The sequence below is a fragment of the Vipera berus genome (assembly GCF_964194415.1).
Source record: "Vipera berus genome assembly, chromosome: 8".
Taxonomy (NCBI): domain Eukaryota; kingdom Metazoa; phylum Chordata; class Lepidosauria; order Squamata; family Viperidae; genus Vipera; species Vipera berus.
The window spans coordinates 16,285,239-16,303,536 of record NC_138211.1 but is presented as its reverse complement, the minus strand read 5'-3'; the positions used below and the strand labels follow the sequence as shown (position 1 = coordinate 16,303,536).

Genomic DNA, 18,298 nt, shown 5'->3' with positions numbered 1-18,298 from the left:
CCACTTGGTGCTAATAATAATTGGATTCACTTTCAGTTTCTTGGCGGAATAACAATAAACAAAGTATTCTCGTTTCTTCAGGATCATAGCGACACAAATCTTTTGGTTGCAGCTACAATGGCCCACGAGATAGGTCATAATCTGGGCATGGATCATGATGGAAATCAGTGTAATTGTGGTGCTAATGGATGTGTTATGTCTGCGGCGCTAACGTAAGTGTTGAAGAAAATGCTTAATGGCTTTCCAATCAAGTTATTTTTAAATGGTTGCAATTAATTGTTAAGTTAAATATAGTGAGAACTTACAAAAATGAAATGGTCAGTTTAGTTACAAAAAAAGACAGGGTGTGTCACTTTCCATGTGTAGTTAAAATGTGTCATATTTAAAAAGGTAGAAATGTTCTCAGCAATCGAATAACCATCATTCAGTAGCTTCCTCCAAAACCCCAGAGTTTGAAGAAACAGCGTAGGAAGCACAGCCAAAGAAACCAAATATTAATATCTGTGATGGATAAAAGAGGAAAGCAAGTTAGACATTAAAGACTTTCCTAAACTGGGAAGCAGAATGGGGAAAATTATTCTAAACCAGGCAACACCAGGAAGAAAAAGATAAATTAGCAGCCTTGGGTTTTTCCTGCCTCGCCCTTCCATTAAGGTAGAATATGTGACATCTTTGTCATACATTGCAGTCTTCTGAAATCAACAGGTAGCAACGTACATGAAGTCATTGACTTACAGCTACTTCTTTAGCAACCGTTCAAAGTTAGAATGGCCCTGAGAACTGTGACTTACAACTGGTCCTCTCAATTACAACCATCGTAGCCTCCCTTCAGCCACAGAATCAAAATTTGAGCAGTTGGTGATACCCACATGTGTTGATGATTCTTGCAGCATTCCTGAATTCATGGGATCCTCATTTGTGACTTTCCCAGCTGTCTTCCCATATGCAAAGCCAATGGAGCAACCTGGGTCCCTTAATGACTGTGTGATTCACTTAACAAAGTGGCAAAACTGGTTGTAAAACTGAGTATGACTCACTTAACAACTGGCTCCCTAGGAAATGGAAATTCTGGTCCCAGTTGTGACAGCAAGTCAAGAACTAGCAATATTTTCTTCCAGGTACAAGTTTAGGTCTTACTTCATCAAGAAGGAAAAAGAAAAGGAAAAAGGAAGCAAAATCTTCTCAGCAATTGTCTTTTGCAAAACTCCCCATAACTTTTGTGTAAGAGTTTTGTGTAGGCTCAGTGAGCATCCCAGCTATGGATCAATTTCTGGTTTCTTCTGCTAAAGCCCGAGGATTTTGTTGCCTCCTATTTCATGCAATGGCAAGGAGGCCAGGAAGTATGGAGAATGCCACGTTGCCTTTCCTGTCCTTCCTGAAGGATTTCTGGGCATCATGATTACTCTTTAATACTTCTAGATGCTTTGTAATGTTTTGTACAGAAGAGTTTGCTTAGAAAACAATTTTGCTCAATTAACCCCACCGAAGGGGTCTGCTGCAACTTTGACCTTGGAAGAAGACCATATTGTCTGTTTAATGACCACCATCCAATTCTCTTTGTGTTCTTGTTTCCACTTCCTAACTTGAGGGACAATAATTATATTCCTAATGATTTGAATTAACATTAGGAAGGTGCTTTGCTGGGCTTAGGATGCTTTGTTTGCATCTATTTAAGTATTCAGCTTCAGAGGTCAGTGGCAAGTTGCTGATATTATCACCTTTTCAACAAAAGAAATCAACAACAAATACTTTAAGGCCAATAAAGAGTTAGCATACTTAGCTCTCTCTTCATTGTTATAAAAGGTCCTATCCCTCCAAAAGAAGAAAAGAATAACTGGATCAAAATTCCACAGTTTTCCCTTCAATTATATTGTTGTCCTTCCACAGAGAGGCTGACTAAAAATGAAAATAAAAGGCACCCCACTCAGACACAAGACGCACCTTGATCAACTAATATCACATGGATTTCTCATTGCAAATGTATTTTGTTAAAAAAGAAAGGAAAGTTAGTAGAATTAAAACTGAGGGAGCATAATCTGGAACTAAGATCAAGGGGTATAAAGTATTCTCTTATTTATTTTGTTAGCTTTAGAAGAAAAAATCACTGCATTTCTTCATTAGCAATTCCTTTTCCTTATATGTTTTTGCAATGGATTCTGTTCCTAGTCCATATTTGGAGGATGTCATGATCTTATTTTCATCTCTACAGGCGACAACGTTCCTTTCAGTTCAGCAATTGTAGTATGGATGAATATGAGACGTTTCTTACTAATCGTAACCCACAATGCATTCTCAATCAACCCTTGAGAACAGATACTGTTTCAACTCCAGTTTCTGGAAATGAACTTTTGCAGGTAGGAGAAGAATGTGACTGTGGCTCTCCTGCATTAAGTCTTTTTTTTTTAATCAACAAAAGTAATTTGAAGAATATTCTCAGAAATGGGAATCCTTCAAAAATGATCTGGCTTTCTAAATGGTTTGAGCCATCCAAGAGGTTGGTTTGTGAATGGCATAGGTTTGTGCCCTTTATGTACATGCATGTATGAAGTGGTTTCTTGGGTTTGGTTAACCAGTTGTAGAGGAATGGAGAACTGGTATCTCACTACTATTTGGGAAAGATGGTGGATTTTTAAAAATGGATGATTGACCACTCCAAGAAAATCCTTCCCTTCTGAAAACTCCTATTTTGCTGATATGGCCACATTATCTGTCCCATTGTTTTCTTGAGCTGCTTCCTCCCATAACTGATGATCTTTAATCTATATGATTTGAATAATATTTTATAAGAACAGTAATTTATTGTTCTTTTTATATTGTTAAATACACTTGTAATGGTCTGTGAGACAAAAGAAGGAGGAAACATCCAGTCAATGGTCATATAAGAAGTAAATTAGGCTGCAGAAGCAATGGGGCATGGCAAAAATCTCAAGAGGAACACCTCCCACCCATTCTCTTGGTCCGTAAAGATGAGGTGGTAGAAATGGACTTTCAGCATTGAAAGATTCTGCTACTGTAACCTTACAATCAAGGTAGTGTGAATGCTCATGGTTGTTGCTTCTTCTCTGGACTACCTCAAAGGCTGGCATGATGAGTAGAAAATTCCTCATGAATAATAAAAGAATGGGGCTGTAGGTTATGTGGGCTTCACAATTAGGAGATGAGGATATTTTTGTTTTATTCTTTTCATATAGGAAATATCAGATAAGGCTCTTTCACAGAGAAATGCATTATCTGTTTTCAATAACAAACAATTTTTGCATTGGCTAGCATGAACCCATGAAAGGGAACACATTGCAGAAATTTCCCTCTTCAAAAGAGACCAATTAAAAAATAAAATTCTATGCCATCATTAAATATGTTTTGGTTTTCAGAATTCTGGAAATCCATGCTGTGATCCTGTAACGTGTACACCAAGACTGGGGGAACATTGTGTATCTGGACCGTGTTGTGATAACTGCAAAGTAAGACTTGTTTATTTTTAACAGCAGGAGAAATTTTACCCTGCTCCATACTAGCCATGTAGAAATGTAATATTTCTTGGCTTTTTACTATGATCAAAACATTTCAACCCTATTTCCTATCCTTTCTTTCAGTTTATCTGACTCTTATGAACATATCCATAGGGAAGATAATTTAACAAAATTTCAGCCTTGTCTCAACCCCAAATGCACACTTTCGGCATGTTAAATCATGTCTGTGAAAATAATATATTTGTTCTTTGAGATAGTTTGCATGGAAATCCAGTTTAAATAAGGGTGGGCAATGTTTGAGATTGGTGCCCTAACTCAGCTTCCTGACTTTCTGGAAGGTTCTAAGAGGTCCCTGGTAATGCTGTGACATTTTTCTCCCTGAGACTTTTAGGATGGAAATTGGTGCAGGAGACTTCTGGAAGAAAAGTTGCCTTTTTTCCCCCTTAAGTTCTCTACCTGCTCTGTAAAGCTCTAAATTCAGGTGTTTTGGTGGCACATTCTAGAAGTGTTTCAAGACCATGAAAAGAGAGGTGCAAGTTCCTCATTCCTTCTTTCTATGTAGGATCCCATCTGACTTTTAATGAACCTTTTGAGCAGAATTGCCCCAAACATTTTGTTATTTCCATATTTCCATCACAAGCCTAGTTTCACAGGAAGAGAAGGGAGCCATGAGTTTTTCAGCATTATGACAGAAAATTCTTTGAATGCTTCTTCCCATGTAAAGAAATATCATGAGAAGTTCAGCAATTCACTTTTTGCTGCTTTTTCATGGCAGCCCAAATGATTTTAACTTTATGGTCAGCCATCATGTAGAACGTCTGTTTCAGGAATTGAGCCTTTCATTGCAATCATTTCCCCATAGCAAATAAGACAGACTGCGACTTCTAGGCACCACACACAGTTGTAACAGGGCAGGGATGCCTTGCTTGGTGATCCTCAAGACAGATGAAGAGGAGGTTTTGAAATGTGTTTTGAATCATGGTTTGACTCTTTGATCTCTGCTGCTGAAGAGTGATAGCTGGAGTATTTTTGATTCTCACCCACAGTTTAAGAGAGCAGGAACAGTATGCTTGGAAGCAAAGGGTGATTGGAACGATGATTACTGCACTGGCATATCTTCTGACTGTCCCAGAAATCCCTGGAATGGCTAAACAACAGTGGAGATGGAATGGTGAGAAAAAAGATTACCTCTAATCTGTGTGCTCTAAAATCTGGTTCCAAGGGACGATCACTAAAAAAAAATGTAATCAATCAATGCTGAAAGCTGTGAATCTACTTAAAAGTATCCATCTAGCCTTCTTTTGGTTGTTGTTATTCTGATTTTTCTTCAAACAACAACCACAACAAATGAGGTCAATGTCCCGGGCTGTTCCTTCCTTGCAAGAACAAAATGCCTGGCCTTCTCAGAGCCTTGTGCTTAGGTGGAAGAGAGAAATGAGAGAATCGGGGCAGATCTAGTTGTGACCTAACAATGAAGCAAACCTAAATCTTACCTTAAAGAATTAGGAATCACTTCCCCTTGATTTTTATACAATATAGAACCTGAAAGAAATTTGGGTTAGTTTGGAAAGTACTGTCTTACACCATTGAAAATCTCTTTCTTTGACTTACAGGTCTGCAGCAGCAACAGGCAGTGTGTTGATGTGACTGCAGCCTACTAATCAACCTCTGGCTTCTCTCAGATTTGATTTTGGAGATCCTTCTTCCAAAAGGTTCAGCTTCCCTCTAGTCCAAAAAGACTCATCTGCCTGCGTCCTACTAGTAAATCACCCTTAGATTTCAGATGGCATCTAAATTCTGCAATATTTCTTCACTATATTTAATTTGTTTACCTTTTGCTGTAATCAAACCTTTTTCCCGCCAAAAAAGCTCCAAGGGTATGTAGAACACAAAGAGCTTATTTGCTGTCAATTGCCTTTGGCCAATTGCAAAGCACATTTAATGCAACAAGTACTGCCTTTTGAGCTGGTATATTCGAAGTAAATGCTTCCTTTTCCAAAATTCACACTGGCTTTCTAAGATGTAGCTGCTTCCATCAATAAACAACTATTCTCATTCTGCATTTTGTAAAGCATCATTTCTCAAATCTGATTTACTGGAGTAAACTGCACCAAGAGCTTGCATGAAATCCTGAGGTAAACCATCAGGAGAATTATCTACTGGCATTAAAGGAACTTATTCACAGTCATCCAGAAAATTCAAAATATAGTATTTTGTTTCAGAAGGAGCCCCTAACAATAAATAAATCCACATAAAGGTAAAGGTAAAGTTTCCCCCGCACATGCGTGCTAGTCGTTTCCAATTCTAGGGGCCGGTGCTCATGTCCAATTCTAGGGGCCGGTGCTCATGTCCATTTCAAAGCCGCTTGTCCGAGGACGTCTCCGTGGTCATGTGGCCAGCATGACTAGACACCAAAGGCGCACGGAATGCTGTTACCTTCCCACCGTAGTGGTCCCTATTTTTCTACTTGCATTTTTACATGCTTTCGAACTTCTAGGTTGGCAGAAGCTGGGACGAGTAACAGGCGCTCACTCTGTTATGCAGCACTCAAGATTCAACCCACCAAACTGCCGACCATCTGATCGACAAGCTCAGCATCCTAACTCACTGATTCCAAAGGTGCTTTTCAAAAGGCAGAAGGACCTTCTTGTTTTTTTTTTCTTTAAAAATCTTACACTTCTTGGTCAAGTGAAGAACTGAAGAAGCTTCTTGGATAAGAAGAAAAATATTTTGTTTTTTTTTTAAAAATATTTATTTTCATTTGTCAACAAGGATAAAATAAAAACAGAGAAACAGAAAAATGGACATCCAACACTAAGAATGAAGAAAAAGGAAAAATAAAGTGTTTTTTTTAAATGGGTACAAAAACGGTGGGGGGACATAATGTTGAATATATTTAACATTTCAGGATTAAATCTGAGTCGGTCGTCTGGACCAGACATTTCATTTTCCAAGCTTCTGGTCTCATGCTGGAGCGCATCTTCAGAGCCTTTTTCTGTGTCCAGCATGAGTCAGGAAACAAAAACTGGTCCTGGGGACTCACCAATGCAGGACACATATGTTCTCCTTCATTCATGTCTGACATGGAACAAAAAGAGTTCACCCCGGCTGGATGCTGAAACATTGAAAAAAACCTGTAGGTTCTCCTTTGTTTGTCCAGAGTGGTATAAGGTCTCCCGCCTTGGCCAGAGGGTTGAACTAGAAGACCTCCAAGGTCCCTTCCAGACCTATGATTCTGTGACAATTCTAAATGCTGAGTGGTAGTAAAGATTCTCCGGATTCAAAAAGGCAGAAATTGACTACATTACCCCAGAAGATCTTCAGCTGTGAACAGCGCCCTCTAGAGTCAGACACAACTGGCAGGGGAAACATTAAAATTTTTAATGCATCGGTAAGATTGTTTGTTAGTTCTTTATCTCACATTTGGCTGGAAGATTTTGGGGGCAATACAGCTAAATGAAGCTCACCAGTTATGTGCGTTTTGCCAATGTAAAGACAGGAAACTTTGTATGTCTTTTGCCAGACCTTCTTTTACACTCTTTGTTCTGATGACAGACAGGATAAGATCCACGAAAATAGGAAGGAGTGGCATTTCCAAGATCTAGTATCCTTTGAATCAGAAACAGTAATTTATTTGTGGGAAATATTTCCTCACCAGCAATCAACTACCAGATCAGCAAACACCAACACCAACCATCAAGTAGTAAACAATACCCCAATCAAGGAACTTATCAAGGGGCTACAAAGAAGACTCCCATCCACACCAATTGGGAAAGCATCTTGTCTAAAAATAGAGAGCAAATCCCATTCACTTCCAGCATTGACGATATTTCCTAGTTTGATAATGAAATGTCTGCAAGACAAAAGGACCCCAAAGTATTCATGAGCAACAGTTGCTTAAAAACAGCAGTAGTATCGGCACTGTAATACAACAGCTCTACAGTAGCAAACCCTACTTCCTAAAAAAACCAAAAACCCTTAATAACAATAATAATAAATGATTGCCAAAAGGGTAAGCATAATAATACTTTAACAGTTGTTTTGCCTTGCGTCTTTTGCCAGCATCTGATTGAAAGGAACAGACAAAATGAGATTAAAGGAGATTAAAAGGAGATCACTGCCAAGGAGAATGTACCAAAAAAAAAAGGTGGGGGGAACCTAACGGTTGAATATATCTAACATTGGAGGATTCAATCTGGGTCAGTCGTCAGGACCAGACGTTTTGTCTTCCAAGCTTCTAGTCTCATGCTGGAGCCCGTCCTCAGAGCCCGTCTCTGTGTCCAGCATGAGTCCAAAAGGTCAGGAAACAAAACTGGTCCTGCTGACTGACCCAGATTGGATCCTGCAACATTATCCTGGGACATGTATGTTCTCCTTCATTCATGTCTGACATGGAAGAAAAAAAGCCCACCCTGGCTGAATGCTGAAACATTGAAAAAAACCAGTAGGTTCTCCTTCTCTTACATAACGGGTCTACAAATAGCTATAAGCTTTCCCACCCTTATTTGACAAAACTACTATATTAAACAAATAAATAATCCAGTTGAGAGAATCCATCTATTGTTGTATTCAACAGGTAGAAAGTCCACCGATGGCTTCCTTCTAGTCCATTGTCTGATCAAAGCAGTTGGTTTTGCCATCTCTGCTAGTTCAGACAAGTTCAAGATCCATTCTTCCACAGTCAGCACAGGGCTTAGCAAGTACAATCCTCACAGCAGTCGTCATATAAAGTGATAACGTCCCCAATTGCTTTTCAATTACTTTTTCCCTAAAAAAACCTTCAGATTTAATATCTCTATCTTAAATATTCAGAAAAAAAACAACAACCAAGAAAGTCCAGTTGCCTTTTGAACAGCACCTTTGGGCCAGCCATGACCTGGATGATTGAGAATCTCCACAGAGAGTGAGGACCACTAATCGGTGGGATGGCTTGACCCCAGAAGCTGTGGCTGCTCCATCACTGGAGCTTTTCAAGGCATTTCTTTGTCCAGAATGGTATAAGATCTCCCGCCTTGGCCAGAGGGTTGGACTAGAAGACCTCCAAGGTCCCTTCCAGACCTATGATTCTGTGACAATTCTAAATCCTGACTGCCAATAAAGATTCTCTGGATTCAAAAAGGTGGAAATTCCCTGACTGAATATTTCTACTCTGTGTGAGTCTCAACTGCACCCTTAAACACATTCTAATCTAGACTTTTTTTTTCTATCTGCATATATTAATTCTGGCCAAGAAGCTCTTCAGCTGTGAATCAGACATGAACAGCGCCGCCTAGAGTCAGACACAACTAGCAGGGGAAACATTTACATTTTTTTAATGCATTGGTAAGATTGTTTGGTAGTTCTTCATCTCACATTTGGCCAGAAGATTTTGGGAACAATACAACTAAATGAAGCTCACTAATTATGTGGATTTTGCCAATGTAAAGAGAGTAAACTTTGCATTTTTTTGCCAGACGTACTTTTACGCACATTGTTCTGATGACAGGCAGGATAAGATGGAAGAAAATAAGAAGTAGTGGCATTTCCAGTATCTAGTAAGAAAGAGTAATGGTATGTGGGAAAGACCTTGGGACTACAAAGATTCCGACCGACACCAATGAGGAAAGCCACTTGTATATAAATAGAGAGCAAATCCCATTCCACCATTGATGATATTACCTAGTTTGGTAATGAAATGTGTGCAAGACAAAAGGACCCCACGATATTCATGAGCAACAGTTGCTTAAAAACAGCAGTAGTATCGGCACTGTAATACAATTGTTTTACAATAGCAAAGCCCACATCCTAAAAAGATTAACCTTAATAACACTAATAATATCTGGTTGCCAAAAGGTTATGCATAATAATTCTTTGACAGTTGTTTTGCCTTGTGTCTTGCCAGCATTTGATTGAAAGTAACAGACAAAATGGGATTTAAAAAAGGAGAATGGAGAAAAGAACCATTTTCTTTCCTGATCTATTTCTTTGTTTTCTCTGCTTGTTTTGATTTTATCTTTCAAAGCTGTAAAGCATGGGTCTTCAAACTTGGCCCTTTTATGACTTGTGGACTTCAACTCCCAGAATTCCTCAGCCATATATCATATAGATATAGGAGAAGAACAGACAAAGCTGGAGGATGGAAATGAATGTGACATCAGGTTGGAGTCACTCCATTGCCACAGGAGACCCAGTTCCAGCCCTCCATGAATTCCATTGACCCTTATCTAGTGCCAGTTCAGCACTGACCATTAATTGACTAGATTCTTGTGTATACTGGCAAGAGTAAACCCTTCTGTGCCTTGAATTCAATGGCTTTGTTTAATTAATTGTCCCTGCATTGTGTTGAATTCCAAGATCACATGGTCACTTTCTACCGAGGTTCCTCAACTTCAATTCCCTCTATCATTCCATCTGTGGAATGAATTCAGTAAGAATTAAGTCCAGTACAGCTGACCAGCTCATCAGCTATTAATTCCTTTCTGAATTAAGAGAAGCCACCCTGGGTTTTTCAAAAACAGATCATTCCTTATTTCTTTCTTTGACAAAATGACTAAAACAGTGGATAACAGGAACACTGTGGACATAGTTTTACTAGACTTCACTATGGCATTTGACAAAGCAGTCCACTGCCTACTTCTTGGTAAGAATGAACAATGTGGGATAATCAGTACCACCACCAGATGGATTCACAACTGACTCACCAACCACACTCAGCAGATAGTTCTCAATGGAACTACATCTACATGCAGACAATCCCAAGATGTGGGGAATAGCCACCACTTTAGGAGATAAGCTCAAGACTCAGAATGACCGTGAAAGACATGAACACTGTTCCCTATCCATAAAAAAAAAATGTAATTCAGTGGTCAGAAAAATATGGGTTTACTCATAGGCAAGAAAAAACAAATACACAAATATTGACTAGGTGGTACCTGGCTCAACAGGAGTAACTGTGATTGAGAACCACCACTGAAGAATGAGCCAACTGTGAGCTGCAGCTGTGAAAAAGGCTACTGTAGGGAAGGGAAGGGAAGGGAAGGGAAGGGAAGGGAAGGGAAGGGAAGGGAAGAGAAGAGAAGAGAAGAGAAGAGAAGAGAAGAGAAGAGAAGAGAAGAGAAGAGAAGAGAAGAGAAGAGAAGAGAAGAGAAGAGAAGAGAAGAGAAGAGAAGAGAAGAGAAGAGAAGAGAAGAGAAGAGAAGAGACCACACCACAAGTAACTGTGCCAGCTATACCTCAATTCATGGCCTTCTAGGTCCAGTACCTTCTTATTCTGAAGGTTCACCCATTCTTTTAGCCAAACCAAACAACAAGCATCAAAGTACAATTTCAGGTAAACCCCCTCTTTCTTTGCAATAATTCATATCTAATTCTCAGGTTTTTCCCTTGCCATGTAAATTTTGAAATATCCCTCTGCCATTGTTTAAACCAGGGGTGTCAAACTCAATTTCATTGAAGGCCGCATCAGCATTGCGGTTGCCCTCAGGGGGCCAGGTGGGTATGACCAGGGTGGGCGTGGCCTACTGGGTGGGCATGGCTAGAGTGCGTATGGCCTACTGGGTGGGCGTGGCCAGCTCTACATCGTTCACATCAAGGGGGCCTAAGGGGGCCTGGGCAGGAGTGGGACAGATCTGAGGGTCTCTGGCAGAAGGAGGGTCTCTGGGCCAGGGCCAAGGCAGTGGGGGCCATTCCCTCACTGTTTCCAAGATGGCTTCGCGGGCCACATGAAACCACTTTGTGGGCCGGATCCGGCCCCCGGGCCTTGTGTTTGACATGTCTGGTTTAAACAGAATATCAGTGGTAGTATTGGTAATGTTTGAAACAGGAAAAGCATCTTTGATAAAACATTCATCTTAATTACAGAAATTCCACCCAATAATGATAAAAGCAATTTATCCCATCTTAGTACATCTTTTTAATAGCATTCCAGAAAGGCACATAATTATTTTTGAACAATTTTGTGTCTGAGTTTGTTAACATTACCCCCAAATATTTCACCTTTTTCTCAAACCTAAAACCAAACTTTTCTGTTAGTACATCACCATCCTGTGAGGTCATAATCTTAATCAGCACTGATGTTTTCTGCTTGTTTATTTTAAAACCAGCCAAAGACCCAAACTCATTTAGTTTCCTCATCAAATATTCTATTTTATGTTTTGGGTCCTGCAGAAATATCACCAAATCATCAGCAAAGGCCCTCAGTTTATAAAATTCTTTCTTAACATTTATACCTTTCATTTTCCCATCTTGCCTAATATCTCTATTCAGAACTTCCAACAGCAGGATAAACAGCAGTGGAGACAATGGACATCCTTGTCTTGTACCCTTTTGAATTTCACATAAATTAGTTAGATCATTATTAATAACAATTTTTGCTTATTGTGATGTATAATCAGCTTTGACCCCTTGAATAAAGTTCCCACTAAAATCCATTTCTTTCTTCTTCTTTTTTTAATCCTGTTTATATCCCGCCTTCTCCGAAGACTCAGGGTGGCTTACAACCTAAAAAGCACAAATCAATGTGCTTAGCAATAGCCTTCATTCTATGTATATGCCTGCTTATTAGGTCTTTCGCTTCCCCCCCAAGCGGCATTTTTACAAAGTCAGCTTATTGCCCCCAACAATCTGGGTCCTCATTTTACCTACCTCAGAAGGATGGAAGGGTGAGTCAACCTTGAGCCTGGTGGGACTCGAACCTTAAGTAACCTGGTGTTACTTAAGGAGGCATTAGCCCACTGCTCCACCAAGGCTCTTTCTTACAGGACTTTAAACATAAAGACACAATTTAAGTTGTCAAAAGCCTTCTCAGCATCTAAGAATATAAAAGTTATGATATTATAAATACTCAATAATATTCAAAACCATATTCACCTTATTTATTCCTTAAGTGTCTTTTAAGTAGAAAGACAGCTTGATCGTCATGAATATATATATACCTGTACAACTTTTTTTAGTCTTTCTGCAAAAATTGCAGTGAATCTCCATTTAATAAGAGTTTGTTCTGTAGTTCTTTATCATCATAGCACCCTGACCCTGCTTTGGAAGCAACATAGCTTCTGTCCAGGTTGGGGGTATCTTTCCCCCTTGTAATATAACATTCATTGCATTCTTTAATAGCTGCAGACATTCATCTTCAAAACATTTATAATATTGACTTGTAAGTCCATCTGGCCCAGGGGCTTTGCCTAATTTTATTTTTCTTACATGTCCATAGGTGACTTTTGCAATTCAATGTCTTTCTTTCTGGTTAGACTGAATATCTTTTGGGTCTTTTCCAGAGATTTTTTATTGTCTAACTGATTATATTGTAAAAAAATAAACCCTCTTAACTGCCTTACTACCCTTCCAGACAGTTAGGTCTGTCCCGTTCCCTAGATTATTATCAAAATAGTCATGTAATTTCTTGTTACAGTCCTTTACAATTTCCTTCATGAATCTACTAGCGTTAAATTGTCCATCATTTCAAATAATGTCTTTGGTAATTTACCCTGGGAGGGTTTGATCCCCTTAATAGATGTCCTAGCCCAAACTGGCAAAGCCATTCCATTCTCCCAACATAAGCCAACAATGCTATAAGTGTATTTAAAATGGCTGCTGCCAGTTATGGGATATTGTGGCTTGAGCTGGTGTTTTCGAAGTCAATGCTTCCTCTCCCTATTCTGAATCTAGCTGATGTATTGTGATTGATCCCCTTGTTAAGACCTCTGCGCTTGGTCTGTATATGCAAATGCTATCACTGTTAACAGCTCTTTCCAGATAGCAGAACTCGTGCAAACACCTTTTATCATCTAGAAATACTTTTATTTGTATGCAAAGTAGACCACAGCAGTTGAGGTGTGTTAAGAGATATTTGGTCGGTATTCCCAAGATCAAAAGACGGTAATTACTCAAAGTGTCTGCATGTTTGTCTGCCGGTTATGGAGGAGATCAGTCACGGAGCCAACAAGAAGGAGGAAGTTACCTCAGAAAGAGGGGGAAAACATCACAATACATCATTTTGTAAAGGTTCATCTTTCAAATATGGTTTGCTGGAGTAATCCGCACCAAGAGCTTGCATGAAATCCTGAGGTAAACCATCAGGTGAATTATCTACTGGCATTAAAGGAACTTATTCACAGTCATCCAGAAAATTCAAAAGTTAGTATTTTGTTTCAGAAGGAGCCCCTAACAATAAATAAACCACATATTGCAATATGATTCCAAAGGTGCTTTTCAAAAGGCAGAAGGACCTTCTTGGTTTTTTCTTTAAAAATCTTACACTTCTTAGTCAAGTGAAGAAATGAAGAAGCTTCTTGGATAAGTGTCAAGTTTCCGACGTATGGGCTTTTCAAGTGACTCTGAGGCATTGTTTACCTTAAAAGTCCTTTATTTAGCCTAATACACCAGCAAATGCTTGCTCGAAGAAAGCTGGAATCTGAAATCTCCGCCCCTTGCACAATATATTAAAACACAATTCACCATCTTTCTAATTTTGTCATTAATCATATTCTCCAATTAATTTAAAGAATCAGTTTCCCTTCCGTTAGAAAACCTGCCAAGTTCTTATCTTCTTTAATTTCAGATGGCCTTGATGGTACAATCCTCCTCTTCCCCCCTTCCAACCTTTACTCAATCTCTTAAAGCAATACACAAGTTTAACATATGAAATGGCTACTTCTTCATCTCTTGTCAAGCAATAACATTCAGTGTTAGCAGCGTGGACAATAAGAAGCAAAACATTTTCTTTTTTTAAAAAAAATATTTATTTTCATTGGTTAACAAGAATAAAATAAAAACAGGGAAACAGAAAAATGAACGCCAACACTAAGAATGAAGAAAAAGAAAAATAAAGAGGTTTTTTTATGGGTAAAAAAGGTGGGGGAACCTAAATGTTGAATATATCTAACATTGCAGGATACAATCTGGGTCGGTCGTCAGGACCGGAAGTTTCATCTTCCAAGCTTCCAGTCTCATGCTGGAGCCCGTCCTCAGAGCCCGTCTCTGTGTCCAGCACGAGTCCAAAAGGTCAGGAAACAAAAACTGGTCCTGGTGACTGACTCAGATTGGATCTTGCAACATTATCCTGGGACACGTATGTTCTCCTTACATGGAACAAAAAGAGCCCACCCTGGCTGGATGCTGAAACATTGAAAAAAACCAGTAGGTTCTTCTTCTCTTACGTAACGGGTCTACAAATAGTTATAAGCTTTCCCAACCTTATTTGACAAAACTGTAAACCTTATAAACCTTCTAGTCTATTGTCTGATCAAAGCAGTTGGTTTTGCCACCTCTGCTAGTTCAGACAATTTCAAGATCCATTCTTCCACAGTCAGCACAGGGCTTAGCAAGTACAATCCTTGCAGCAGTCATAACATAAAGTGATAACGTCCCAAATTGTTTTCCAATTGGTATGTCACTAATACCTAAAAATACCTTCTGTTGTGTACTAGGTTCATTGCTTGAGAGACGAGACGAGGCGAGTGAGTTCAGTCAGCAACATTCTTTATTGCTTTAAGGAACCAAACTGGGAAACAGGGCTACGAATGCAGTTATTTATACCCTGGCCTCTAGGTGGCGGCCAATAGGTTTAAAGCAACCTATTGCCACCCTAGAGGCAACCAATGGCAGCGCTGGAGACGGGTTGTCTGAGGAGCTGGGAGCCGTTAGCCAGCTCCTTCCTTAAGCAACCTTCCAGCATTCAAACTCCACATGGTACACTCAGCAAAACAAGGCCCAATACATTACACCTTCAATTTTACGATTTCTGCCTTAAATATTCAGAAAAAACAACAACAACCAAGAAAGTCCAGTTGCCTTTTGAACAGCACTTTTGGGGCAGCCATGACCTGAATGATTGAGAATCTCCACAGAGAGTGAGGACCATTAATCGGTGGGATGGCTTGATCCCAGAAGCTGTGGCTGCTCCATCATTGGAGCTTTTCAAGGCATTGGTTTGTCCAGAATGGTATAAGATCTCCCACCTTGACTAGAGGGTTGGACTAGAAGACCTCGAAGGTCCCTTCCAGACCTATGATTCTGCGACAATTCTAAATGCTGACTGCCAATAAAGATTCTCTGGATTCAAAAAGGTGGAAATTCCCTGATTGCAGATTCCTATATTTTTGTGCTTTGTAAAAGAGGCTGTCTATTTGTTTTCCTAATGTTTGCATTTTAATTAAAAATTCAGAGGGCATTAAAAGACATCAATTTTAAACATTTTGATTTTTTTAAAAAGATTTGTGTTTTTTTTAAAAAAAGACCTTTATATGTGTAGCAACACTGACATCTAGTGAGCATGAATTTCAACTGCACCCTTAAGTATATGCTAGTTATTTGTTTTCTATCTGTGTATATATAGTCATGCTGGCCACATGACCACAGATCCTAGAAAAGATAATCAAAAACAAATCTGTGAACAATTAGAAGCAAATAAAGTCATAACTAGTAGCCAGCATGGATTTGTTAAAAATGGATCATTCTTCGATAAAGTGACTAAACTAGTAGACTAGCGAAATGCAGTGGACATAGTATACTTAGATTTTAGTAAGGCATTTAATTTAATTTTTTTTAATTTAATTTAATTTTAATTCCATTTATATCCCGCCCTTCTCCGAAGACTCAGGGCGGCTTACAAGCTTAGCAGTAGCCTTCATTCTATTTGACAAGGTAGACCACAGCCTACTCCTTGGTAAGCTAGGAAAAGATGCAATAGTCAACATATCCACCAGATGGATCTGTAGCTGGCTAACAAACCATACTCAATGAGTAGTCCTCAATGGCACTACATCCACATGGATAGAAGTAAGCAGTGGGGTACCACAAGGTTCCGTCTTAGGTCCAGTACTCTTCAGTATCTTCATAAATTACTAAGATAAGGGAATTGAAGGGGAACTCATCAAATTTACAGATGGCAGCAATAGTAGCCAACACCCCAGAAAAAAAACTCAGGATCCAAAAAGTTCTTGACAAACTTGAACAATGGGCCTAGTTGTACTCCTAGTTGATGATCACTTCACTATGAGCCAGCAGTGTGCAGGAGCAACCAAAAAAGCTAATACAATCCTGGGTTGTATATTAATACCGCTTTATAAAAATCCAGTAAGACCATACTTGGAATACTGCAGCCAATTTTGGTCACCCTATCACAAAAAAGATGTTGAGAATTTAGAAAAAATTCAGAGAAAATCAACTAAGATGATCAAAGGCCTGGAGACAAAGAATGGAGACAGGACTTTGGTTTGGCTAGTCTTAAGAAAAGAAGAAATAGGGGAGACATGATAGCTGTGTTCCAATATTTGAGGGGTTACCACAAGGTAGAGGGGGCCAGGTTGTTCACCAGAGCACCAGAGGGAAGGAAGAGAAACAATGGTTGGAAACTGATCAAGGAGAGGAGAAACCTGGAATTAAAGAGAAAGTTCCTGACAGTGAGATCAATCAACGAGTGGAACAGCTTACCCCCAGAAATTGTGGGCAATCCATCACTGGATATTTTTAAGAAGATACTGGACATTCACCTGTTTGAGATGGTATAGGTTCTCCAACTTGAGCAGGGGGCTGGACTAGAAGACTCCAAGATCCCTTCAAGCTCTATTCTATTCTATTCTATTCTATTCTATTCTATTCTATTCTATTCTATTCTATTCTATTCTATTCTATTCTATTCTATTCTATTCTATTCTATTCTATTCTATTCCTAATTTCCACTGTGATATTTACCTTTTTCTGAATGTTGCAATAGCTTCAATGTGTCTTCTTCTATGGGTGGTAGAAGATGGGTAGTCCTTGAACATTATTCTTCCACCCTATAGAACAATAATATCAAAGGAAATTTCCAATTTTATTGCCTGGAGTTTGACATGGGTGACAATGATAAGAAGGTAACCAAAATATTCTATATCATTTTTCATTTTGCACACCTTCTGGTGGCCTTTAATGAGCACCAAGCTTTTTTGAATGGAAATTACAAAAAAAGAGGGGGTGAATAAGTATGCTGATGAACCCTCTTATTTATCTATTTGCTGTTCTCCTACTCTTCCTCTGTGGTTGTGAAGATTTTAAAATGACAATGGATGAGAGAAAACTGCTACGTCTGTCTTGTAAAATGATGTCACTGAGGCATGAAATAATTGTAAAAAATAAACTAGCTATATACATAAACACCAGAAAGCCCTTCCAATCCTTGTGACCATCCACAAAATCCTTAAAATGTGAATTTTTCAGCCGGCCTGGGATGGTCTGGTAACAGAGACCCAATGCACTGGCTGAAGCATGTATGATATTCTGATGCATTCCCTCTCGTGGTCTTTTTTTTATTTCTATTTATCTGTGCCTTGTAGAATGTTTTCATTGTTGGTTTTACTCACTCCCTGGATGGTATCTCTTTACTCTCCTACCATCCGGTAGGAGATATAGGAATATAGCCAGCCGTACCAACAGGCTGAAAAATAGCTTTTATCCGTTAGATGTTAGGCTTTTAAATGGGACATAATCTTATGCAGAATTGACTTGGGAGGCCGGTGTGTGGTGTAGTTGGTTCACATAGTGTGGTGGGATGGAGGGTTTGTTGTCACTGTGTGTTGGGGGGAGAGAGCACGGGGGGAGGCTCAGCTAATCTCAATGTACACGTTGTACTTTGACAATAAAGGTTTTATTATTATTATTATTTACTATTATTATTATTATGGCAAAGCCTAGTGAAATGCAATAGAGTTTTTCCTGACTTCAGGCATTCCTGAAGAAATAGCAATAACTGGTGGTCATGATAGCTACCATTTCTAGATGATGATTCTGGTTGTGTTTTTACTCAGAGATAGGTCCTATTTCACTCAGAGGTAGGTACTATTGGGGACATGATAGCAGTGTTCCCATATCTC

General features: G+C 39.2%; 1 protein-coding gene and 1 long non-coding RNA gene across 4 annotated transcripts in view; one reads left to right on the top strand and one right to left on the bottom strand.

Annotated features, from left to right (window-relative positions):
* The window catches only part of LOC308671405, a 35,172-nt gene extending 26,564 nt beyond the window's left edge, over positions 1-8,608 (bottom strand). Inside the window, exons 1-2 of the long non-coding RNA XR_014027195.1 lie at positions 8,382-8,608; positions 7,629-8,230 (exon numbers count right to left, since the gene is read on the bottom strand). This is a non-coding gene — a long non-coding RNA (uncharacterized lncRNA). The remainder of the gene's footprint in view (positions 1-7,628; positions 8,231-8,381) is intronic.
* Positions 1-18,298, top strand: part of LOC308671398 (zinc metalloproteinase-disintegrin-like protein H4 subunit A) — a gene marked incomplete at its 5' end in the record, with an annotated part of 130,741 nt that overhangs the window by 13,533 nt on the left and 98,910 nt on the right. Inside the window, 5 exons of one of the 3 annotated variants that reach the window (XM_081333554.1) lie at positions 82-212; positions 2,210-2,354; positions 3,372-3,461; positions 4,517-4,641; positions 5,084-5,532. The exons of the other annotated variants lie outside the window; for them this stretch is intronic. Coding sequence (XP_081189680.1) covers positions 82-212; positions 2,210-2,354; positions 3,372-3,461; positions 4,517-4,621 — 471 coding nt within the window. The 3' untranslated portion in view covers positions 4,622-4,641; positions 5,084-5,532. Of the gene's footprint in view, positions 1-81; positions 213-2,209; positions 2,355-3,371; positions 3,462-4,516; positions 4,642-5,083; positions 5,533-18,298 lie in introns of those variants that run through there. 3 annotated transcript variants of the gene reach the window in all.